We start from the raw sequence: 27,313 nt of genomic DNA on the forward strand, positions 1-27,313 counted from the left end.
ACTAGCAGTATTCTTTGCTTCCATGCTGAATAGGAGACACACTTTATTCTTCCCACATCCTACTCCTGGCACTCATACAGTGAGATGAATAAGCAGTTGGTGGTACATGCATAGACACCCCCCCCCCCCAAAAAAAAAATTGAGAGCCTTAATTGCACATACATGGATTGCATATAGTGGACTCTGAATAGATGTTTCCCCTTTTAAAGTGTGAATCACTAGGTGGGCTAAGAGTAGCCTGGCTGTTCTTGCCTTGCAATTACTAATCTCAATAGCGCTTGCTGTACAGCATATGCTTCTCATGTTGTGCTAGAGTAATGAACTGTTGCATAGTTGTCACAACACAATATTGAAAACAACTTATATTTTATTTATTTTTCTGGTGTGTGGTGTACAATAGATGGGGGAAATAAAGATTTGGAATTCACAGTGGGATATGCAAGTATGGCCCTGTAATGGAACTTGATATGCAACCATATATTCCTGGACATTAATATGGACTAATTATGAAATTATCAATTTCATGTTCTACCTGACTTTCTAAGTGTGCATATCAATATGGTATATCCAGTGCTCAAGATGCCATAATGAAGCCAAATAACCATAGCTGTAAGAGTAAAATATCTTTTTGTGTACTTGATGTACTTGATGTTAGGAGAATGCCTTAAAGTCCTGAAGGATAAAGGCACTTCATTAAAGGAAAACATTTCATATTCTTGTAAAATCTTGAATAATGGAAAATTCTGAGAGTCTGGCAAAGATGGATATATGAATATATGAATAGGAAGTACAAGTTGCAATCAGATGCTGGAGTGAACACACAGCTTATGAACTTTCTTATCCATTAAAACTGGAGTGTGTTTTGGCAAGCCACAAAGGATACAAATACTCATTTCCAAAATACATATGCTTTTTCATTTTCCATATTCCATGTGGCTGTTATCCACTCTAAATTCTTACAATGGGTAAACAAAATAGTACTCAGGTGAGTGGGATGGGAGATCCATAGAATCTCCCTACTCGCCACAGTAGAGGGTAGTTGGGCAGAATACTACCCTACCTCCTGCTACTCTAGGATGTGAAGCTACCTTTTTGGCCTATTTGATAAGTCTTGGGCTAGGTTCTAATCTTGCTGATATCTCAACTGAAGTTCCTGTGGAATATACTGCTCCTGAAACTGGTTTGTGCTCTATACGTTTCCATGGAAGGGCAGTACAATTACTTACAAAAATATTCACATATAGATGATCTAAACCTAGGAAGGATGAAAGTTTATTTGTAGAGACCTGGACAGATGGGGACGTGTGTGCCTTACTTTGCAGAACAGCCATGCAAAAAACAGGAGAACATGATTATGAGCCAGAGCTGAGTGCTACAAAGAAGATTAGACCAGTTTATTTGTCCACCAAATACAGAGGTGTACAGACAGAATGGGTTGGTACAAGTTAAGCAATGTAGATGAAGTAGCCCATTATCAAGATGGGGAAATATGAAGAACAGCCCTTGATTGGTTGTTTGTTGTCTAACCACTTCTAGTTTGTCTTATGGCCAGAAAACTCTCTGTTGCCATCGGAAACTGGTGCGTGTGCACACCAGTTCCTGTGGAACCTACAGAGAGTTTTCTGGCCATAAGACAAACTAGAAGTGGTTAGAGAACAAACCTGTATTGTCATCATATTGCCCCATCCTGACCATAGGCTCGTTTATCTACACACACTGCGTGTGTGTGTGTGTGTGTATTCCAGAGACATTCTATATTTTCTCTTTTCTTAAAAATAAGCAGTATGGGGAGAGGCCTTGGCAAACCCAGTGTAAGAAATGTTTTTCCAGAATAGAAAACTATCTTTTGTACCCTGGGACATTAATGGTGCCATTACAGTGGTACCTCGGGATACGAAATACCCAGGTTACGAAATTTTCGGGATACGAAAAAATCCCATTGGAAAACATTGTTCCGGGTTACGAAAGTTTTTTCGGGTTACGAAAAAACTTTTGGTGCTTTTCGGCGCGATTTCACACGGAATCGCGGCTTTTCCCCATTAGCGCCTATGGGAATTCGGCTTGCGAAAGCCTTTCGGGTTACGAAATTGACAGCGGAACGAATTAATTTCGTAACCCGGGGCACCACTGTATTGGGTCTCTTGGTAAAGTAGACAACAGACAAGTGAAAAGAACTGAGTTAGAGCAAGACTTCTTTAAGTTGAATTAAAAATTGTGTTGTGATAGCTTTTTGGAAGTAAGTGGCGGGTGGATTAGGAAAAGCTACATTTTGTTGACTCCCTGTAACAGTTTTGACATACCAATGATTTCATTAAATTTCAATCCATGTCCCAACTTCCAGCCAAAGGAATGAGCACTCCTGGGAGTTGCCAGAAAAAAGCTAATTTGTTTAATTTTCATTCAAAAAACAGCAAATGTCTTTACTGGAACTGCCTCCAATACATACCAGTACTGAATTGCTTCTTTTAAATTAAAAAGATGTCCTGTCCCCTTTAAAACATTTATTCATAAAAACAAGGATGTTGTTCAGATATTGCTGGCTACTCTATTTTATTTCTATGTTCACAATTTCCAATGTATATAACGTGTTGTTTCATTATGTGGTGAAAAATATTACTGCAGAGATACGATTAAAACTCTGAAGCCTTGAATTATGGAAAGTAGTGCCAAACAGTGTCTGAGGTTTTATGAGGCAGAACGTTGTGAGGCAAAATGTGGACTGATGCACACATTCTGCAACAAATCCATGTCCTCCCATGTATTAATAGGTGAATGCCCTTCATTGGGGTCATAGATACTAGATAAAAGGTCAACTGTTAGTTGTTCAGATTTATGGCATTTTTAAAGACAAGCCTGAGCAGGTAAAGGAGATCTTAAAACAAGTGCCCATTTCTGAGAGGTGTGAAGATATTAGGTTAAAACAAAAATCATGTCTAGAATAATGAAAAACAACCATGTCTTGTAGTAACTTACAGCTGTATTGGCCATCTAAGATATTCTTCTTGGTCTTTCTGATGGGATATGGGATGGAGTTCTGCTTTGGTAGATTACATATGCTGGGAACTGGATATGTGTGTTTGGGGGAGTGGTGAGTGGCAGCCCTGTTAATTCGCCTGGACCTTGTGTCGTCATTTTTACTATCAGCCACCATTTAGACCATCTGGCTAGGGGGTATCAGTGGTTCTAGTCCTTCTTGTGAAGTCATAGCAAGCATTTCTGAAGAATCACTATTCCATATTATGGTCTTGGAGATAGTGTCCCACAGGATTCTATTCCAGCTACCACCTTGGTTAAGATCTTGACAGAATAGCTTCTTGGACAATTCATTCAAAGCTTTGTAATTCAGTCTCACTAGCATGCTCATGACATCCTGCTCTGTTGCTTCTTGTCACTTGACATCAAGGAAGCACTCAATAGCCTAGGTTTGTGTGAACAAACTGATATTAAACCCCAACAAGACAGTGCTGTTCATAACTATATGCCTGTCTTGGGAATTTGGATTCATCCTGTTCTGGAAGGGGTCTGATTTCACCAGAACAAGCTTGTAATTTAGCAGTATATCTTGACTCTGTGCTATCCCTGGTTGTAGTGGTGGTAGAGAAGAAATGATTTTGCACACCTCTGCATAATGCTTCAGTTACAGATAATTGGCCAGAATCACTCACCACTTAATTACATTGCACCTTGTCTACATGGGACTACCCTTGAGGAGTGCCCTGGAGCTTCATCTGGTGCAATATGCAGCAACTAAGTTGCTGCCTGGTGCACAATTTCAGTTATGTCACCCAGATGCTAAAAGACATAACATTCTCAATTGCTACCTGCTTTCTGGCTTCAATTCAAGATACTGACTTTGACCTTTAAAGTCCTAGATATCTTGGGGGCCATTGTTTCATTATGAACCAGTCTGGATCTTAATATCTTCAAGAGAGGTCATCTTCAAAGGAATGTTGACTCTAAAAGCCAGTACTGGATGGCACACATTAGAAGGCTTCTGTGTGGCTGAAACTGTGAAATACATTCCCTGCAGAGTTGCTGTCTGTTCTTGCTCTCACTGCTTTTAGGAAGAGAATGAAGTCACAATGCTTTAAATTGAACTTTTCAAGTACTTTGATTATTGTGATTGTTATGAGTTTATTGTCTAATCTGTTTTTAGCTTTTAAACTTGTTTTCAGTCTATTCTAATGATAATTTTTGGTCATCTTGACCACTACTTTAGGGGAAGACTAAGTACAAATCTAATCATACAAGTCAGATAATGCTGGAGCATACTTCCTATCTCCAAGGTCTTAGGTCACTAATTCCCAGTTTAGTTTTCCAATCAGGATTGTTATTCTGCAGCATTGGGAGAGAGAATAAGGAAACCCACCCATAATCTCTATTTACTGACTGGAGATGAGAGCTGGGATTCACAGGTCAGCTGTTGCAAAAAGCCCTTGTTGTTGCCCAGAGAGGGCATTGGATGGTTCACATGGGGAATTCAGTATATGGGCTGCAAGTTCATCATTCCTGCCTGGGTGACTAGTTTTTGTGTATTTGAGTCCTGCTGATATATGAAGTCCATAAAATCTTTTTTTAATTATTTTTAAGATGTCACAAGATGCATTTTCCAGAAGATGTTACTTTCAGTTTGCAATCCTTATTTCTTTTGTCACTGAGACTTCCATCTTTTTGACACAGAAAATCTATTTAAGGAGGGAAGGATGGAATAATAGATGCATGGTGTCTTGACTGGTAGCACCAGGAGTTGTTGGTCTGCAGGCATTTTTGATGTCTGTCTCAGCACACAGACGGTAGTAATTTTTCACAACTTAAGGACTCAGCAAACAGTCTGAATCTCACAGGGACGTTCTTCTGTATTTGCAAGGTCAACCTTGTTCTGTTTTAATATTGTGGAAGGTGTTTCTCCACCTACTGTCGATTAACTAACAATGATGGTTTAACTCGGAAAAAAATTCTAAGGCTGGTTTTGTATAGGTCTTTTTGTATTTGAGTTGAAGTTGTTCTATCATAACATATTTAACTGGCTTGATTATAAATAGAAGCACATTAACTCCAGTGGAAAGGAAATAGTGGTTGATATTTTATGTCTTTGTGTATGTTGATGAATGCCCCGACGGCTAACATTTTACTTAAAGTCAGGTGCTAGGAAAAAGGGATACTTAAGCTTATATAGAACCATCTATTTGCTGTGATTAAAACAAATACAGTGGTATATAAATGGAAATCCTAATTGTTTCCAGGAGGTGGGGTTGCAGAAAGGGTATTCGGTTTTTCTGTAAAACAACAAAAAACAAGTTTGATTATTCCATTGTCCACAATTGTCTTTAAGAAATAATAATGTTTGGGTTTCAGTTCTCCTTTTAATCTTCGGCCATCTACTGTATACAACCTAAATTTATATCCCATATAGTTTGTGCAGCTGTTACTTAGTGACAATACAGAATGTATACCACAGAACTTGAATAATACTGTTTGTGGCAGTCTTTTGTATTCTTCCCGATGAGACATCATGAGGAGGTGAGGGGGTGGATAATAATGATTTCAGAGTTGAAAAACCTAAATTAACATTGCTACTGTACAAAAAGCTGATGTTCATGAGTAGATGGATTCATAAGTATTTATGAAAGCTTGTCTGCTGCAGTCTTATTGTTAAGTGCATGTAGAGAAGTAACTGCTCACAGAGTATGCACCGAAATATAATTTTATAGTAGAGGAATTAATAGTTGTAATCATGCACTATAAAGGACCTCACCAGCCACTTAAAGTGCATGTGTTAAACCTGCAATTGTCATACAAGTTTATGCCTGGTTGGTTTTAAATACCAAGGATTCTGTCCAGGATTGGCCTGCATTTGCCAGAAGAACAGGCTATGCAATCAAAGCTCTTTTTGTTGTATGTCATTCCAGTTATGTTGTGTGGCAAACCAATTTTAAAGCTGAACAGTGGCTTGTCTCTTCAGCAGGCTAAATAACTCCAACAGAGATTACCTTCCTTTTTACTTGATCTGGAAAAGTATGGATTTAAAAAATATAAAAATAAAATAATAAAATAAAAATATATCAAGTAAATGTTTGTTTTAGCAATTTCCACAGCATCATTTTTGGAGTTAACTATGCTTTATGGCCCAGTCACTAACTCTTCTATTGAAAGCATCCAGCAGCATGAACCCCCCCAAAAATGTAATGTCTAATACACAAATTACATTATCTGTTCTAGCTGTGCTGTTGCCTCCATCCTCACAGTACATAGGTGGGAACATCCAAGGGCTTAGTAATAGCTAAAGTTGGCAGCAGTTTGAAGGGGCTCACAAACCTTGAAATATGTTGTTGAAAAGAAGATAATATCAAAACTATATAAATTATGTTTCAAATTACAATTGGAAGCAACATAAACTATTAAAAATAATATGATAGAATGGGCAAAAAATCTAAAACACATCTCTATAAATTGGGAAAGGGCATGGGGTAAATATTTGAAATTTACATTATGTACAGATATTAAGGAAAAATTTATTAAAATGTTATATAGATGATATTATTATTATTATTATTATTATTATTATTATTATTATTATTATTATAGTTACTCAAATATTACGATTGTAAGGAAATAAGGACCATTACTAGTTGTTAAGATAATGGATGGCTTAAACGCAAAGAAAAAGAAAAGAAAAGAAAGTAAAGATATGTGATATATATCATTGGAATGTGGTTTAATAGAAGGAGAGATAGGTATAGAAAATATTTAAGATTATTACACAATCTTTGAAAGAATAAAATAGCATAAAGGATAGTGAGATAAGAGAAAGGAAAAAAGTAGAAAGAGAGGAAGAAACAAGAAGAGCTGGTTTAATGACTAGGTATTAGAAAATATGATAATGGATAAATGGAATAGGAAGGGGGGATGGGGGAAAGAAATTGTTGAACGTACATTTTATATATTATACAATCTATTGTACAATTTTATCTTTTTTTTTTCATTAAAAAAAGAAATATGTTGTTGTTAACTGCCTTCAAGCCAGCCTCGACTTATGGCAGCCCTATGAACAAGACATCTACAAGACACCTTATCACCTGTTACCCTGTTCAATTCTTGTAAACTCAGGGCCATGGCTTCCTTGATTGAATCTATCCATTTATAATGTGGCCTTCCTCTTTTCCTGATGCCCTCTACCTTACTTAGCATTAATGTATTTTCGAGTGAGTCAAGTCTTCTCGTGATATGATCAAAGTACAACAGTCCCAGTGTAGTCGTCTTGGCTTCTAGGGAGGGAGAGTTCAGGTTTGATTTGCTCTTGGACCCATTCATTTGTCTTTTTAGCTGTCCATGGTATCTATAGAGCTCTCCTCCAGCACCACATCGCAAATTAGTTGATTTTTTTTCCCTACCAGCTTTCCTAGCCATCAGGCTCTTGCCTCCATATGTAGTGATGGGAACTATAATGGCATGGACAATTCTAACTTTAGTATTTAATTAATACTAAAGATGAAATATGCACATTATTATTCTAAATAGCCATACAAATGTCCCTAAATGTCTTGTCTGTGTTTGTGCTGATTACAAGGAACACTACAAGCAACTGGAGGCTGTACTGCACTGTTAAAATCAGTGGACTTAAGCATATGCTTGAGGTTCACAGAGAAAACATTAGACTACACAGAGAAGATTGTTGTGACAAATTGCAGCCTGTTTCCTGTCTGCCCTTTTACTTAGAAAAGCTAAAGGGAAGGTGGTACATGTGGTTTTTATTCCAGTTGCTTATAATAAGCTTGGTGTAAAATCTTGATATACTAGCATAGATTGCTAAATATGAAGGAATAGAGATTCTTAAGGAAAAATATAATGCCTTATAAAATACAAGGCATTTTAAATCTCAGCGACTTGCCACATTCTGTTTTTTATTACATGCATTATTATAAGAATTCTAAAATGGTATCAAAGAGTGTAAATAAAATAAAATAAAGCCCTGTGTGGCAGGGTGGCTTATAAATATAAATATAAAATATGTATAGGCTTGATAAAATATTTGCAATTCTCCTTAAGAAAGCATTGTGTCTTGTGTTCCTCTAAATACAAAGAGTGGAATCCTTTGCACTCTCCTCATTAAATGTTTTGGCAGAGTCCTTAATACAAGTGTGGTAAAAATTTATATTCTGTGTGACATTGTTCCTTAATATATGTATTTAAATATTTTGTGTTCTAGAAAACTTAATGCGGCCTCTTGTAAACTATGGAATTGCATGGTAAGCAATATGTAGATTAAAATCTATTTTATGTACTTACTTTATACATGTTTCTCTTTATCATGTTTGAAAGTTGGAAATTCTTTTTCTTTTCTAGTATGTCTATGGGTTTCTTGATAGAAGAGACTGCACCCATTGTGTGGAGAGGACTCATGGTTATGTCAGCCATAGAAAAATTGTTGAGACAGGTAAAGAGTTGTTAAAAAGGACCTCTTTTACAGAAACTGAAATTTTAGTTTCATTTATATACAACAGGAAAGTAAGCTGTTTATTTTTGCCATACTTATTTTATACGCACATGAAAATGTTTTAAGAAGAAAGTGGAAAATATGCTTTTAAATTGTTTAGTGAGAAGATATAATCTCAGTTTTATTTTGTATATTTTACTACCAATTTAATTGTCCTATTTTAGCTTTAACATGGTATTGGATTGTTTTATGGTTGTATGCAAAAGCTTGGCTGGCTAATGTAAATAAATAAACTGAAACTGAACTGAAATATATTAGTCAAATCAGTGAATAATCAAATCTGCAAAAGTCAAAGCTGCAAATGTGGAAGGCCAACTGTACATCCCAAGGCAAAAGTGTTGTAGTAATGGGCTACTTCGCTTAACCTTATATAGAAGAATGCATGTTTCTATTATTACAAGAAAGATTTTTAAATTTTAAATAGCTGTGTCTTTGGAACTGTCAAGCAAGTTTAAAACAGACAGATTCTACTTCAAAAGACAACATTTCTAAAAAATTTAGGTTTAGTCAAAGGGGAAAATCAAGAGGGTCAAATCACTCCAGAATCTTCCAGGTAATTGAAAATTACATAATAGAAGCTCAGTTGGAGTACATTATGCGGACTAGGAGAGTTAGGACAAGATCCAAAATATCATCTGCATGGTTAATGTTCAATCAGGTCAAAGCTATGAGACAAAGAAGGCTTCCTTCTTAAATAGAAGTCTTTCACAAAAAGAGAGCAAAAATAAATGCAAGCAGATGATGAAGGATTTTGAGAAGCTAAAACATTAAGAGTAGAATTATGAGACTGGCTACAGAGGCAGGTGGACTGCAGGAAGAAGTTAAATGAGTATTACAGAAGAAACAGAATATTGTTGATTTTTTCCCATGGTAAGGTTACTGTGTTTGCTCTTTATTTCTTAGAAAAAAGGCAAGCAAAGAGATTATGAGAAAGAGGCTCAAAATTATGCCTGATATGGACAAATTGGATAACAATCTGGGCAAATCACACTCTCTCAGACTCAGAGGATGTCAATGGCAAATTCCCTCTGAAAAATCTTGCCAAGAAACGTGAAAGCACACGACAACAACAGTTTATTTATAATGCCCTTTCCACCAAAGGGCAGTACATCAGATGTATACAATTAAGAACAAAACAATAAAATACAGGTCTATAATATACTAAAATAATACACCTATGCACTAAAAACAAAATCATTATCAGTCACTCACTAGGATGGTGGAACAGGTCTTCTGCAGGAGTCTTGGTAGTGCTTTTCTCTGCAGCCAGACAGTTGTCCAAAACACACTGCAAAAATAATCCAGTTTGATATCACTTTTAACTGCCCTGGCACAGTGCTAGAAATTCCTGGGAATTATAATTTTTGTGGCATCAGAGCTCCCTGACATAGAAGGCTAAATGTCTCACAAAACTACAGTTCCCAGAATTCCCAAGCACTGAACCAGGGCAGTTAAAGCAGTCTCAAACTGGATTCTTTCTGTGGTGTCTTTTGCACCAGTCAGGCAGCCTTGGAGAAGAGAGACCAGAGGAGTCGATGATGGAACATCTCTTCTTTGCAGGAGTCTTGGTGGTGCTTTTCTCTACAGGGGTGATGGTCTTCCCAGCAGGAGTACTGGTGGTGCTTCCTCCTGAGTGTGCCAAGAGAAGCTTTTCTCTAGTTTCTCACTAAACTAGAAGTTAGGGTCATCCAATGAAACTTGTAGCCAACTCAAATCAGGTAAAAAGTATTTATTTTTCACCCAGCACATACTTAGAAGTTTGAAAGAACTTTATAGGGAGAAAAAAGTACATAGTGCATGGTTAAACTCTGCATGGTTAACATGGTAAACTGGGGAATTGGATACCAGACGATGCAGCCCTAATCACCAAGTTTGACAAGGAATTGGACAAATTCATGAAGAGTAAGGCTGTCAATGATTACTAAATGTAGCCATCCAGTATCATAGGCAGTGTATGATTTTCAATACTAATTGGGATGATGAGTATTGAATTAGTCCTGGTGGTATTGCCTTCAAAGAATGCTAGAAAACATCACCTGGCTCAGAGTAGCAGCCATGTTCTTAACTGGCTATGGGGAATATATAACTCCATTAATGTAGCAGCTGCAGTGGCTACTGGTACATTTCTTGACACATTTAATAGCTTCTAAAGCCCTATGGTTTAGGTCCAGACTGCCTGAAAGATTATATCCCCAACTATGAACCTGCCCAAGTTTTGAGATCTGGAGAGGCCTTGGTGTGTTTTTCCCACTACCATCACAGTTACATTGTGGGAACACAAGAGGGCCTTCTTGGTGGTTGCTCCTGGGCTCTTGAGCTTCTGTCCTAGAGAGGCTAGACTGGTGCCTTCCTTATCCTTCCACTGGAAGGTGAAGGACTTTGTTTGTTTGTTTGTTTGTTTTAACAGGCTTTTGTGAATTGATTGCTCATGGGAAAGGGCATGTGCTCTATGATCTCTCTCTCTCTCTCTCTCTCTCTCTCTCTATATATATATATATATATATATATATATATTAATGGGCATGCTTTTAATTCTACTGATAGTTTAACTACATTTTAACCTCAGCACTTTTCTCCAGCACCAGATATCAAATGAGGTGAATTTCTTCTTATCCACACTCTTTACTTTCCAACTCTCACATCCATACATGGTAATGGGGAATACAATGGCTTGGACAATTCTGACTTTAGTATTCAGTTGTATATCTTTACACTTTAGGATCTTGTCTAGTTCTATCACAGCACCCTTCCCATTCCTAATCATTTTCTGATTTATTAATTGCAGTCTCTGCTCTGATTATTGTTTGATCCAAGGTATGGGAAGTCCTTAAGCATTTTGATTTCCTTGTTATCTAGGATTAATTTATGTAAGTCCACTGTGTTTTCTTTTTGTTTTTCTTTCACATTGTTGTTATTGATAGAGGTAGTAGTTGTGGAAACATAAGTGGGTCAGTGCTCGTGAACTCCCCATAACTATCTAGTTGTTCACTGTGGAAGTGAAATGCTGGACCCAGCAGGACTACCATGATTCTATCCTGTGCAAGTATGGAACTTATAGTTTCGGGAGGAGCATTTAGAATTCTCAACCAGAGTGCTCCAGTGCCCCAGCAAACTACAGACCCCAGGACTCCACAAGATGGAACCATGGTTGTTAAAGTAGAATATTAATACTGTATTTCTGTAGTATAAATGTGCTCGATGTCATGGTGATGATGTCACAACTTATGCTACAAAAAACAAAACAAAAAAGTGGCCAAGATGATTTATGTGGTGTGTAAACTGATATGCAATAACTGCCGTATTGATTTAGTCAGTAGAATTCCCCAATGGGAAGCAGATGGCAGCTTCTCTCTTGTGCATGTTGATAATGTTATATACTGACTCAGTTGTTACCTAGCAACTAAAGACGCAGTTGTACTCTAGCAGATCCAAAAAAGGGGGGGGGGGGGAATGTGATCCCGTGACACAGGAACTATTAATGATTTTCCTTAACAATGAAATTTCACCCATGACAGCAGAAAGCATTAACAGGGACTTCCCTCTTCCCACTTTCCTTTGGTATATTAACAATGCGCTCCCTAATCCCTCACCATGGCAAATTAAAAGGAAAGCAAAAAGGCTTGTCTCTGCAAAGACAAGTAGAACTTGTTGCTGGGATAGCTTTTATAACTCTAGAACTTTATTTGTTTAATTGTATAGAAAAAGTTATAAAAGTTCTTATTGCTTCTAGCAATGGTTTGTTGCCTGTTTCTGACATGCAATAGAATTAATTCCTTGAGGGGACAACTGTGTTATTGTAGACATTCAGGAATCCTATGTACTAATTAAATAAGGGTATGTATTTTTGCTTTCTTAGCTTTCATTGTAAAATCCCCGAACCTATCTGTTCATTTTACTTCTGGTCAGAATAGGCCCAACTACTCTTCCACAGCTGTTTTTCAGATCTTAAAAAGTATTTTTCATGTATTTGTTCTTTAATATCCTAGTTCTAAACTTTGATTTATAAGGGAACTGGAAGAAATAGTTCATTCTGCCCCTCCTCCTTTTTTCTGGTTACATATAAGCCACTTAAATTGCTTGCTTAAACTTGGTTTATGATATAATAATATATTGAGTTTAAAGGGCTCCCAGACATCAAGGCAAGGATATAAAATATTAAATAAAGATCTCAAGAAAATTAAGTCAGCCAGATCTAATATTCGTAATGCATTATATTGCAGCCAGTGGTAGAAGTTCATAGTCTTTCACATAAAAATCAGACAATATTGCAAAATGGTCTTTATCATCAGTTTTAAAATATCAGGTCTCTTTTACTGTATACAGTGACATACAAAACCATGGAGTAGATGGAGTAGCTTTTTCCCTTATACAAGTTTAACAAAATGCAGTGCTGCAGGGCATAGAGGATAATAAAAATGCAAATGCTAAATAAAAATCCTAAATTCAAGGTAACAGTAGGCAGTGTTGGTGCTATGAAGCTTTCTTTCCCTTCTCACTGCAATCCTTTGGAGCATATTTTGAGGTCATATGGAGAGGGCTGGAGGGAAATTGTTCCTTTCTAGCTTGACTAATTGAAGTAGTTCTGACTGCAGAATAACTTCATTGGATCCAGCCCACAAGCCATGTATATTCATTCTAGATTAAGGGAACATAGATAATAGTTCCACTTGGGAAATGAGGGTTTGAAATCGAGGTTCCACTAGGGAAAAGATAGTTTCTCCTTATTTTACTCCCTAAAAGTATAAGGATCCCCATAATATCTTATTATATAGTTGGCTGAAATCAGTATCTTTTCTTTTAAGAAGCAGACATCATAGTGCTTTGGATCACCTAATAACAAATAATATGGAGTAGATATTTGATTGGTTCTTCTTTCTGGTTAAAATGCCACTCTCCCTGCTGTAAGCATAGTTGTCACCATGTTCATTGTTTCATCAGATTTTATTCAAACCAGTCATCAGCCAGTGTCAAAGCCATTTATTTTCATAGTTAGCATCTTTTAACTATGCATGGTTTTCATACAAAAACTAAGCACCATCCATCTTATGTGTGCTTAACAAGTGAAAAATATTATGATAAGTAAGAAAGTTACGGACAAAAATGTGTCATGAAATGGATTTATCTTGTCATTACTTTTGAGAATATGATGTATAATCTCCTATATAAGATGTAACTTTGCAGGGGCGGAATAGAAGAGTTGTTTTTGCCTATAAATTTTCATATCAACAATTAATTTGAATGAGGCTGTTTGTCAAAGGATAAATTTATGGCAAAGACAGGGCTGATTCGGAGTTTAGATGAAATAGTTAATCCATGGTTTGGCCATCTCAGCTAGGCCTTGATTGACATTCTCTCCACTCCTCTCTTGTATTATGATTAATTTGCTGAACTTTCTTTGCTGTGCTACCCAAACTGATGAACTCCATATTAGAATTACAAACCATACAAAGAGCATGCCCATTCTTCAGTAGAAATGGCTGTGCACATAGGCAGTTCTTCTGTGAGCTGGCCCATGTTCCAAAGTCAGGGCCAGTTAGCTTTTGCAAGTCTAATATACTCTTCCTCTGCCAGAGAAGAGGGAATGAAACTGCCTTCCCACCAAAGTGCTAGCCGGGCAGACTTCACCCAGTGCCTCCATTTGGTGAAGAAGAGCAGGTTGGGTAGAATTTGCCACTCCATCCCCAAAAGGCTTCTGTATCTCTGCCATAGTCCATCCAGATACCTCCCTCCATTTCTCCAGTTTACCCATAGTGATAAATTTGTTGAGTCTGAAAGAGGAAGGAAGTGGCTATGGCTGCATCTGCACTGCAGAACTAATCTGGTTTGATGCCACTTTAACTGCCATGGCTGAATGCTATGGAATTTTGAGAATGATAGTTTGTTGTGGCACCAGAGCTCTTCTCGGGAGTGGAGAGAATGTCAACCAACTGCCATTCCCAGAATTCCATAGCATTGAGCCATGGCAGTTAAAGTGGTGTCAAACCAGATTATTTCTTCAGTTTGGATGCAGCCCATGTCAAAGAAGACAAAGAAGAGGTAAGTGTATAATCCCCCCACTGTGCTTTTTTCTGTCTCCTTCCCTAATGCTATAGTTTAGCCTTCCATTCAAAAAGGGCCTTTGTGGTCCCACTTGACTAGAATTCTTCAAATAGGTTTCAATTAAATTAATACAGAGTACTTTCTGTTCCTGAAACACAGACATATCACAAAAGCATAATTAAGAGTTTCTCCTTATTACTTTTCAAAAGAGATATATTTTTATGCAGAGTTTCTGTACAGCAGTGCCATCAAAATATGCTTACATTGCCTCATGGGATATATGTCACTTGGAATGCATATTATGTGAACACCTAGAATTTTTTCCTATTAATTTGTCACATATACATAGTGATTGATTAGACTAACTTGCACAGAAGCTTTAGTGATCTTCTTGAGTGGGAGAAAATACAGAGAACCACATGGCAGTTAATTACATCGCTATAACAATAACTGTCAAGGAAACACACTCTTTTTAAAAAAAAATGAATGCTGTGTTTAAGCAAAGTGAAATTACCTTTCCAACATCTGAAATGTTTCATAACACTATGTATTGAAGCAGTGAACATTTTAGCATTTTCCACACATACAGAACAGCTGACAGATGGTGGGTGTTACAGGTATAATTCTGTAACCAGAGCTCACTTGTTTGTTTGCAAAAGGGAATTCCTGATGCTTTGTTAATCCTGAGCTAATTTATTCTGCCACAAAAAATATTTGCATATAGGCACAGCACTTTATAATGATTAGGAGGATCTAGATCAAAGTGTGGAAGGTTACTTTTTAAAGAATAAGATCTAGAGCAGAGCTTGGAAAGTTACTTTTTAAAGAAATAATTATTACCATTACCATTATTAAAAGTAACATTGCTATTCTTCTTTATTACATTCCCTATTATTATTATTATTATTATGTTGTTGTTGTTGTTGTTGTTGTTCCCCTGTAATTTTTTCAGTCATTTGCTTGTGGGCTGGGGGAATCTAAGGGAAAAGGCCTAAAATTTGGTGCAAATTAACCTCAAAATAACATCCATAAACAACCCCCCAATTATTTGACAGTTAATTAATTGATTGCTTTATTTATTTATTTGGCTGGTTGTTTTATACTGTTCCTTTATAAGAGTTTAGGATAGCTAATAATCTTACACAAAAATGTTGGACTGTAACACCCACAATCCCTTTCCACCATCTAAAATGTCTAAGGCTGGTGGAAGTTGCAATCCAAGATTATATGGAGTGCCAAGCATTCCTGAGCCATAGATTAAAGTTAGATTTGCATTTTTAAGACTGATGACTCTAGAAGGTGGTTTTACGTTTTTTTTTACATTGTGTAAGATTATTAGCTATCCTAAACTGGGAACATTAAGGCTATGTTTCTCCCACCTAATGTCACTGCCATATGCCAACCGATGGATCAGGGCGTTTTGGAAATGCTAAAAAGGAACTATCGCAGGAAGCTATTACTGACACTGATAGAAGAAATTGAAGAAGGGCAAGACATGATTGAAAGTTTGAAACACATCAATGTAAAGGATGTTGCTTTATTGGGTTGCATGGGCTTGGAGTGATGTTAAGGCTTGAACAATTGTCAGATCATGGAATAAGTTGCTATGCGAAAATGAAGAAGAAGAAATTATGGAAAGCAGAGATGAAGAAGAAAGCATTCTACCCTTAGTACACCGTATCCCTGGGTGTGAGGATGTGTATTCGCAAGAGGTTGACAGTTGGATGAATGAAGACGATCAGTATGAAATTACTGATGATGAAATTGTTGCTCTTGTCAATAGCGATGTCAATGAAATAAAAATTGATGAGCAAGCATCATCTGTTGAACCTCTTGCCATTTTGCATGGCGATGGGTATAAGGCTCTAGAAATCACAATGAAGTACATCAAGCAACAAGAAGAAGCTATGAGGGTCGACATTATGATGCATCAAAGATGGCGAGACTTGGCTGCGAAGAAACTGCAATCGTCAGGAAAGCAGAAAAGGATCACTGATTTCTTCAGTTTTCAGAGGACTGAACTGTTGTTACTAAAACGTTACTGCAATGTTACTTTTGCTGTTACTGCAGTAAAAATTCAATACGTTTGCAATTCATTTGATTTTGAGGTTTTTCTTAGACCCGCTGGATTATCCGACATTTTCGGCCATCCGACTATCAGCCCACCCGTTTATGTTGGATAATCAAGACTCTACTGTATATGAAATTTTGGAATACTTTGTAAAGTTTCCAAACTTATGTCTCTATTCTCTTGAAAGAGATTCAGTATTTATCTCTTGAGAATTAATAGAAGAAATTTTCTATTTTATCTCCTTCAATAATTGCAGGCATTCTTAATCTGTTGGAATTGCAAGCTTTTGATATTTACTTCTGGATCAATGATCTATAACACTTTCCTTATTCAGATAAATCTCCTTAACTCCATTTATCAAATGGGGAGAAATGTGGCACACTGTTCTTGGTAACTGCCATTGACATTAATAAATTATTACAAGAAAAAGAAATATGGATATAGGCAGAAGATTAATGGCAATATCAATCTGTTTTTACTTCTTCAAGGCTAAGGCCTAGATGATACTGTAGTCACTGCAGAGGCCAATGTCCCCAGCCATAAAGACATGCTTGCTTTCATATGACATGAGTAGAAGCTATGCAGACAGACTAGAGGATCTATGTAGATTAGAGGGCTTGTTAAAACTGTATTCTTCCCTTTGCACATTCACAGAATATATACACACATAGTAATAATTTATTTTTTACACCAACCAAAGGAGATACTTATTGAGAAAGCTAAAACTATAATATCACATACAAGAGTAGTGATGGGCAGTGTACAAACTTGTGACTGCATGGAGCTCCACGTCTGTTCTTTTATTTTTTCTTCTTTCCTTTTTTGCAACTTTTTCTACCCCTGCAGACTCTCCCTGCCAAGGGACAAGGGCCATCCAGTCCAACCCCCTGCCATGCAGGAAATCCAAATCAAAGCATACCCGACAGATGGCCATCCAGCCTCCGTTTAAAGACCTCCAAGGAGGGAGACTCCACTACACTCCGAGGAAGTGTGTTCCATTGTCGAACAGCCCTTACTGTCAGGAAGTTCCTCCTAATGTTGAGGTGGAATCTCTTTTCCTGCAGCTTGCATCCACTGCTCCGGGTCCTAGTCTCTGGAGCAGCAGAAAACAAGCTTGCTCCCTCCTCAATATGACATCCTTTCAAATATTTAAACAGGGCTATCATATCACCTCTTAACCTTCTTTTCTCCAGGCTAAACATCCCCAGCTCCCTAAGACGTTCCTCATAGGGCAAGGTTTCCAGACCCTTCACCATTTTAGTCGCCCTCCTTTGGACACGCTCCAGTTTCTCAATGTCCTTTTCGAATTGTGGCGCCCAGAACTGGACACAATATTCCTGACCAGAGCAGAATACAGTGGCACTATTACTTCCCTTGATCTAGACACTATACTTCTATTGATGCAGCCTAAATTCGCATTGGCCTTGTTAGCTGCTGCATCGCACTGTTGACTCATGTTCAACTTGTGGTCTACTTGGACTCCTAGATCCCTTTCACATGTTGTCTCCTTAAGCCAGGTGTCCCCCATCCTATATCTGTGCATTTCATTTTTTCGCCCTAAGTGCAGTACCTTACATTTCTCCCTGTTGAAGTTCATTTTCTTAGCTGTGACCCAGCTTTCTAGTCTATTCAGATCATTTTGAATGTTGATCCTGTCCTCTGGAGTATTAGCTATTCCTCCTAATTTGGTGTCATCTGCAAATTTGATAAGTATTCCCCCAATTTTTTCCTCCAAGTCATTGATAAAGATGTTGAACAGTACTGGGCCCAGGACAGAGCCCTGTGGGACCCCACTGGTCACTTCTCTCCAGGATGAAAAGGTGCCATTGTTGAGCACCCTTTGGGTTCGGCCAGTCAACCAATTACAAATCCACGTAACAGTTGCCTTGTCTAGCCCACATTTTACAAGCTTGTTTGCAAGAATGTCATGGGGAACCCTGTCGATCATTAAACTGGCCAGATGACTTCTACAACAGGTCAAGTTTTTTACTCTCTCTACTTTACTTGCTTTTTATAACAGTTCTCCTGAGAAAGAACTTCAAAAATCAGTACCCACACATATATCTATGTCATTTTGTTTGTCCTAATAAAATTATTGCTCTGTTGGACATTTTTGAATTTTTCTTCTTGTTAGCATAACAGTTGCTTTTTGTTTTTTAATGCATGATGATCACTTGATGCATGATGATGATTTGATTTTAAATGACTGTAATTGTGATGTATCTTTGTCTTGATACTGGCTGTAATCCCGCCTTGATCCATAGGGGGAGGTGGGAAAATATAAGTAAAATTTTTATTATTATTACTTGCATAGGACTAATGCATTTAGAAGATAGTGAGTTCCAGCAAGTATTGAGACAGAAGCATAATTAAGGAATGGGATATTTTAGAAAAGAAAACACATGGACAAATCAAGAGCGGCTCACTGTTCCAGACCAGCACCGTTATTACCAAATTTGCTCTGTTTAAAGCAAATGATGCTCCCTGGGTAATCTTGTATTAGATAACTTCTGTGGAGTTAAAAGTAATCCATAGAAAGTGTCAAAAAGATGGAAGAACTGTGCACTATGTGGCATACTTTGCTCCAAGAAAGCATAGGATAAAAATATAATACAGTGTGCGCCCCATACACGGCTTCCTGATTACGTGGAAGCTGCACAATGGAAAAATGAATAGTGTGTGCGCCTGTGGTGCGCGCACTCTCCTGCACTGTGAGCATGAGCCCCATTCAATCGAATGGGACTTGTGCTTATGCGTTATTCGGCTTACGCGGGGGTGGGGTGGGTCCAGAACGGATCCCCTGCTTAAGCCAAGGGACCACTGTACAGCGAAGAAGCAGCCTGATAGTTCTGTGAACCGCTTAGCTACTGGAAAGCATTCTTGTACTTGGCTGTCTATATTTTTTAATTCGTTGTTTATATGCACTGTTTTTTAAAAAAAATCTTATAGCCGATCCAATGTTGCTGTGCTGCCAAGAATGACTGACTTTTAGGTAGTTTTTTAAAATAAACTAGCTTTCTTTAGCTTTATTTTTAAAAAATAATTTCATTCCTGCTTTTAAAATACCATACATTGATATCAGTGACTTTTCATGCTATAAGTATCATTGTAATAACAACTCAAAAGAGTTAGTGACAGATTTTTATAAGTAAGGGCGATCAGTATAGCTTCCAAAGATTTATAAATGTCAGTCATTTTTGAAAGCCATCCAAAGCAATGAATAATATTGCATTTGATTATAAAATGTGAGCAGTCCTTTTCATGCTCTCTCCTGTTATTGCCAGTTTCATTAACATTCACGTAATAAAAGGCTTCACCAGGGATATTTTTGTGTATATTCATCCAGATGAAGTCTACCATCACAATATCAATTTTGTGCACAATTTGTTGCCTCAGTTGCCCCCTGTAAAACCACCTTTTAGAGTCATCAGTCTTAAAAATGCAAATCTAACTTTAATCTATGGGTCAGGAATACTTGGCACTCCATATAATCTTGGATTGCAACTTCCACCAGCCCTAGCCATTTTAGATGCTGGAAAGGGATTGTGGGTGTTACAGTCCAACATCTGAATGGCTACATGATCCATACCCCTGGTTTAATGGCCCTCATCATACCTCACCATTTGCAAACCTGACAGAATTGATATAACTGTAGTTCACCATTTGGAGTGCCAGGGTTTCTCCATCCTTACTTTAATATGAAGTTGCGTTATTGACAGTCCCAAAGTCTTGGAAGGAAGCTACTAGGACAAAAATTTGGGAGGCCACAAAACTGAGTAGTTTGTGAATAATAAGCAATCAGTCACCTACATTTATGCCTTCAGCTACAAATGGCATATTGGCAGAGTTTAGATGTGAACAGTTGCATTCAGATGCAATGCTAATCCATAATTTAATACTCTTAGGGTGAGTACAGGTCTTCGTCTGGTTTTCCTAAACTTTAGGGACTACTGTTTGAAGTTGGCTTTATTTAAAGCATATCTTTTTCTTAAAGCCTTTATTTTTTTCTGAATGTAAATTGTCTACCAGTTCTGCATCTACTATTTTGAAATAAATGGATAGTTGATTGCAGGTTTTGATGAACTAGTAGAAGAGGTTATTTCTGTCAAAGTTAGGTTTCTTAAAGATGATGCATTCCATTTTCACATCTGAGTAGTTAATAGAATTTTCACATCTGATAGTTAAGAGTATTATTCACTCTTGACAGCAGCAGATATATATTAAATCATATTGAAGAGAGACGTAGCACCTTTGAGATTAACTGAAATAAAGAAATTGGCAGCATGAGCTTTTGTAGACGTCAGCCTACTTCCTCAGATGCATATAGTGTATGCCAGTATCTTCATGGCCGACCTAGAACAACATTTTCTTAACTCCTACTCTCAGAGACCGCTCCTGTATCTGAGGTACATTGGTGGTATCTTCATAATTTGGACTCATAGAGAAGACTCACCAGAATTTCAACAACTTCCACGCCACCATCAACTTTAGCCTCAAACTCTCTTCAGAACAAGTTCGCTTTCTGGATACCACAGTACAGTTACAAAATGGACATCTAAACACCACATAATATTGAGACTCATGGACTGCTATGTGTACTTCAGTGCCTCCAGTTTCCATCCTGAACACACCACCAGATCCATAGTCTACAGCCAAGCCCTCGGATACAGTCACATCTGCTCAGACCCACAAGACAGGGATGCCAAACTCAAGGAATTACAACAAGAATTCCTCAAACTACAGTACCCACCATATGAAGCGAAAACAACAAAAAACAAGGCAAGACTTGTACCCAGGACTAATTTATTACTGAACAGTTTGACTAGAGAAAATGACAGAACCCCACTAGTGGTCACATACAGTTCCTAACTGGGACCATTCAGGTGCATCATCAGTGAACTGCAACCCATTCTGGACAATAATGCCACTCTTTCAAGGGCTCTTGGTGGCAGATCTTTACTCACCTGCAGACAGCCTCCAAACGTCAAACAGGTACTCACCAACAGGAAGACACATGACACAGATGGGAACACATGTACTAAGCCTTGCCACAAACCAAGATGCCAACTCTGCCAGCACATTTATCCAGAAAATGTCACCACAAGACCTAATGGTATCACCCACAATATTAGGGGGGCCTTCATATGCTCATGCTCCAGTGTGATTTATGCCATACTATGTCATCAGTGCCCATTGGCACTCTACAGAGGGGAAACAGGCCAGTCCCTGCGCCAGAGGAGAAATGGACATAAATCAGACATTCAGAATGGGAATACACAAAAACCGGTAGCAGAATATTTCAATCACCCTGGGCATTCCATGTCAGACTTCAGAACAGCAACCCTTGAACAAAATAACTACAAAGGTAGATTGGAAAGAGAAACAGCAGAATTGGAATTCATCCATAATCTACAGTCCCTCAGCAATGGATTGAACATGGACAATGGCATCCTGTCTCACTAGACACATTTCAACACTGACCCCATTGTCATTCTCCCTGCCTGCAGGCTAGTTTCCAAGGCCAAACTGGTATTGGCATCTTATTTTCATATCTAATGACTATGCCTTTCTCCACAAATGACTGTTGTTAAAACTGGAGTTGCTACTTCATTTCCATACCCAAAGGATTTTTAATTTGAATTGACATTTTAACACACCTATAGTATACATTTGTCTGTCCTTGGCTTCCACTCCACCAAAAGCATCTAAGGAAGTAGATGAAATCTATGAATGTTCATGCTGCCAACTTCTTTCTTTTAGTTAGTCTCAAAGGTGCTATAAGATCTCTCTACATACTTTGTACTGGAAGGTAGTATGAGTAATATCAGCAATTTTCTTCCCTCTGTGAGAAATCTTTTGAAAACCATGCAGTTTTCAAAGGCTATTCACAATTTGGGGCTTGTTCTGTATAAAATTCACACATGGTTGTTGTGCACAGAAAACAGCATTTTCTGCATAGGAAACAGCATTTTCTCTGTATAAAATATTTTTATGCAGAACAGGGGTAATGGCTTCCTGACTCACTACACACATTTCAACACTATCTGACCCCATCCTCAGGGGGACGTCCTACACTTATTTATTGTCTTCACCTATAGGCTAGTTTCCAGTGCCAAACTGCTCTTGCCTCTTTATTTCTCTACACATTGGCCAGTTCACAATGTCTTGGTTCACTAACGACCATAATTAAAACTGGACTTACTACTTCATTTGCATACACAAAGGATTTTGAATTTGAATTCACATTCTCACATGCCAATGGCATATATATGTCTGTCCCTGGTGAAGTAGACTGAACTCTATGAAAGCTCATACTGTCAGCGTCTTTATTTCAGTTAGTCTCAAAGGTACTATAAGATCTCTCTATATACTGATGCTGACTAACACGGCTATATCTTTGAATATTAAATCATACTGAATCTGTTCATCAATATTATATTTCCTTAAGACACATGAGGCTTGGTGTTAATCTGTTCTTACTAGTTCTGTTTGTTTCTCAGTGCACAGGCAGGGAACAGGCAGGGAATTGGATGGCTTTGCTCTTGTAATCTCTTCCAGCTCTAAGATTCTAGGGCTTATGCTGGCACAGCAACTACTGATTTGAAGGCAGCAGAGGCTAATAGCAGACAGTGAATCTGCTTCAGACTTTAGCCCATGTTGCTGAATCCTATCTCTAAAATAAACAAGCATCTTGGATAGCTCCTCTATAGTTCAGATTAAGCCCAGAACATATTCTCACTCATACTCACATGGAAGTAACTAACTGCCATTGCTTGAAAGACGTGGTCTGCCTGTACCATCTGCTGGGTTTTTATGCCAGCGGTAACATCTGTTGGCACTTCAGTACCAGTAGACACAAACACAATGCTCTTATTCTTTCCCAGTGATTCTCCACCTTGCCCATATGATTTGTACAAATTTTTTTACTGTAACTGTTTTTGTTGTGTGATGTTTGTGCCAAGGATGCTTCCATCAGTAAAACTTGTTGAATGGAAAATTACAGTAGGTTTGACTCATATTTTTAAAATTCATCTTTTACTAACCATGGATCTTTGACCTTTTTTTTTTTAGGTTGACTGGAATCACCTAGATTATCTGGTAATTGATATGCCTCCTGGGACAGGAGATGTGCAGTTGTCAGTTTCACAGAATATCCCAGTTGCAGGTATCTTTTATAAATATATAGTCCAATTTTTTGCTTATCTATTCAGAAATAACTTTAAAAATACTTCTATCTTTGTTTTTAAAATAGATTTTTTTGCTAGAAATTGGCTGCCAGTTTGTTTCCAGACAAAATTCAAAGTGCTGGTTATGACCTATAGAACTCTGTATGGCTTAGGTCCAGCCTGTTTGGTAGACCATATCTCCCTGTATGAACCGGCCCAGTCTCCATCATGCTAAAAAATGAGAACTGCTGAACTTGGTAGCAGTTCTTCTGTGGAACAAGGTATGCCCCTTGACACTTGTTCTCTTACTACAGTAGTCCCTTGCCTTACGTGGGGGATCTGTTCCGAACCCCGCTGTGTAAGGCAAGTTCTGCCTAGGCTCAAGTCCCATTGAAGATAATGGGGCTCGTGCATGCGGTGGCACAGCAGCGCAAGCGCTGCAGGCATACACACTGTTCATTAAATGGTGCGGGCCCATATATAGAATGCTATAGAAGGCTTCAAAAGAGACACTTTGCATGCACAGGGAAAACCATTTGTGTGACTTTACAGTTGACCACTACAGTTAAAGGAGTGCAAGCTGTCCTTTTATTTTATGTCCTGCTATTATCAGTGTTTGTTTTTAATTTCCTTCCCATAGAAGTCTGATTACTGGGCAGTGTAAATATGGAGTAAATAACATACATCAACATAAGAACAGTGATCCTTGCTCAGTCCAAAAGACTATCTTGTCTTGTTTAGTATTTTGTTCTTTTAGAGGCCAGACAGATGTCTGTGGGAAGGCCACAAGCAAGGCATGAGGATAATAACACCCTCTTACTTATGTTTTAGTTGGCAATAGAACTGTATGTCAGTCTGAGGGGAGATACATGTAAATAAAAATATTCATAACTTGCTTTTTATTCGAGAATATTGAAGGCAGAGGAATGAATTTCTACATATAAGATTTGTGAAGAAAATGAGAACCAGATTCAGTACATGTCAAAAGATGCATAATCCATGCAATGTCTTGTTCATTCAATCATCCTTAATATAGTTCGTCTCTGAAAAGTGATTAGGTAAAAATTATACATTCTTCTTAAGCAGGGTTGCTTCTCAAGTGAATTTCAGTCACATTTGCTGATTTTAATGATCAAAATAATTTCATACTTATCAATCCTATTAATCCTGCAGAGGCAACACTGCTCAGGGGGAAACAGTTTGATTCTCATTCCTCAGTAATGTGATTGTTACATATTGGAAAGGAGACACCCCCCCCCCCCCCCGGGTGTTTGAATAAATGTGTTGGGAACTGTTAGAAGATGTGAGGGAAGACATAAAGTCTGGGTAAAGAGAGAAGGTTTATCCCAAATAAAATGAGACATTTTAATATTTGTCTTAGATATAAATGAATTTCAAAATAAGTAGACATCACAGGTGCTGAAAATGCCTTTTAAAAATAGAAATTGAATTTTTATGTAGAACATTCAGATAAACCTGAAATTACTCCAAGAATGTGAAAGTAAAGCTTTGGTTTCAAAACTAATGGAAAGACTGGGACAATAATTTAAAGGGATGGTATTTGTTGGTAATTCTGCCTTAATGAAAAATGGAAGACTGTCAGGAATAGAATGGGGGATAATGGGAGAGGCTACTGTTTGATGGCGTGTGTTGGGGGAAGAGAGAACTGATGAAGCTAAGTGCTGCAGAGTGCATGAATGGAAATACTGTCTATTAAAGGACAACTACCATTTATCTTTAATTATAGTTCATTATGTTTCTGCATGCCATTTTTTCTTTCTTTCTATGGAATGAAGTACCTGAATTGAATAAAATGACAGCATTCCTGAAATCATTACTTGTCTCATTCTTTCTTCCTAGGGGCTGTGATAGTATCCACTCCTCAGGATATAGCTTTATTGGATGCACGCAGAGGGACTGAAATGTTCAGGAAAGTGAATGTACCAGTACGTATTTACAAATACATGTTATACTTTGTTGTTGTTGTTTTTAACTGCCCTCGAGTCAATCTCTGCTCATGGTGAACCCATGGATGAGACATCTCCAAGACCCTCTGTCCTCGATTGCTCTGCTTAATTCCTGCAACCCCATACCCATGACCTCCTTAATAGAGTCCATCCATCTGGCATGTGGCCTTTCTCTCTTCCTAATTTCCTCCACCTTTCCCAGTATTATTGTGTTTTCCAATGAATCCTTCCTTCTCATGATGTGCCTGAAGTACGACAGCCTCAGTTTGGTCATCTTGGCTTCCAGAGAGGTTTCCGGCTTGATCTGCTCTAGGGCCCATTTGTTTATCCCTTTGGCTGTCCATGGGATCCTCAGCACTCTTCTCCAACACCACATCTCAAATTAATCGATTTTCTTCCTATCATCTTTCTTAACTATCTAGCTCTCACATCTATACGTGGTAATAAGGAATACGATCGCTTGTAAGATTCTAACTTTTGTGCTTAGTTGTATATCTTTGCATTTTAGAATCTTTTCTAGTTCTTTCATAGCCATCCTCCCCATTCTTAATCTTCTTTGGATTTCCTGACTGCAGTCCCCATGTCTAACAATGTTTGATCCCAGGTATGGGAATTCTTTTACAATTTCTATTTCTTCATTGTCTAGGCTGAACTTGTGAAGGTCCTTGGTGGTCATTATTTTTGTTTCTTTATGCTCAACATTAAGCCTGCCTTTGCACTTTCTTCTTTGATCTTCCTTACTAGATGTTTCAGGTCTGTGAGGTTTTCTGCTAGTACTATGGTGTCATCTGCATATCTTAGATTGTTGATATTCCTTCTTCTTATTTTCACTCCTCCTTCTTCTGTGTCCAAACCTGCTTTTCTTATAAGATGTTCTGCATACATGTTGAACAGATAGGGTGAAAGAATACAGCCTTGTCTGACCCCTTTGCCAATTGGGAACCATTCTCTTTTTCCATGTTCTGTTCTGACAGTAGCCTCTTGTCTCATGTTATGCTGTATATATCTTAAGCTAGGGGACAGGTGACTCTTGGCCCCATAAGTCTCTGAAGCAATTTTATCTAGTCCCTGGTAGCCCTATCAGATTCAAAATAAGAGGAAAAAATCTCAGTACAGTCATTCCACTTTAAGGCAAGGGCCATAATTCATTGGTAGAGTACATGCTTTGCATGCAAAATGTTCCACGTTCAATCCCACACATCCCCAGATAGATCTGGGAAATACTTTTTTTAAAAAACAAACAACCCTGGGGAGCCACTGTCAGTCATTGATGAAAACATACCTCCGCCCCTTTCTACTGTTCTTCCTTTTGGGATTTGTCTTGTCTGTGTCTGAAACTTCAGTGCTGCACAATAAGGAGATCCATTTATAGAGTCACATAAATTTTTTGACTGAGCCCACAACAATCTAGATAATAGTGTCCTAAGAATACAGAATTTGGGCTTGTCTGCCAGAATGCACATGACTAGGAGGAAATTAATCAAAATCACTGAAGAAGTGAATTGTGGATATATTACATAGCTATGTTAAATGCAGGTTCGATAATAACTTGAAGTATAGATTTACCTGACACATA

The 27,313-nt window shown here is 37.9% G+C and overlaps 1 protein-coding gene across 3 annotated transcripts in view; it reads left to right on the top strand.

The window, feature by feature from the left end:
• The window catches only part of NUBPL (NUBP iron-sulfur cluster assembly factor, mitochondrial), an 86,003-nt gene that overhangs the window by 30,695 nt on the left and 27,995 nt on the right, over positions 1-27,313 (top strand). For all 3 annotated transcript variants that reach the window (XM_089523547.1, XM_089523549.1, XM_089523548.1), the window contains exons 5-8: positions 8,207-8,246; positions 8,344-8,434; positions 23,676-23,769; positions 25,631-25,716. In XM_089523547.1, the coding sequence (XP_089379673.1) occupies positions 8,207-8,246; positions 8,344-8,434; positions 23,676-23,769; positions 25,631-25,716 (311 nt within the window). The remainder of the gene's footprint in view (positions 1-8,206; positions 8,247-8,343; positions 8,435-23,675; positions 23,770-25,630; positions 25,717-27,313) is intronic.

This window comes from Sceloporus occidentalis, unplaced genomic scaffold (assembly GCF_023333645.1).
Source record: "Sceloporus occidentalis isolate IW3139 unplaced genomic scaffold, rSceOcc1.0.p SCAF_4, whole genome shotgun sequence".
Taxonomy (NCBI): domain Eukaryota; kingdom Metazoa; phylum Chordata; class Lepidosauria; order Squamata; family Phrynosomatidae; genus Sceloporus; species Sceloporus occidentalis.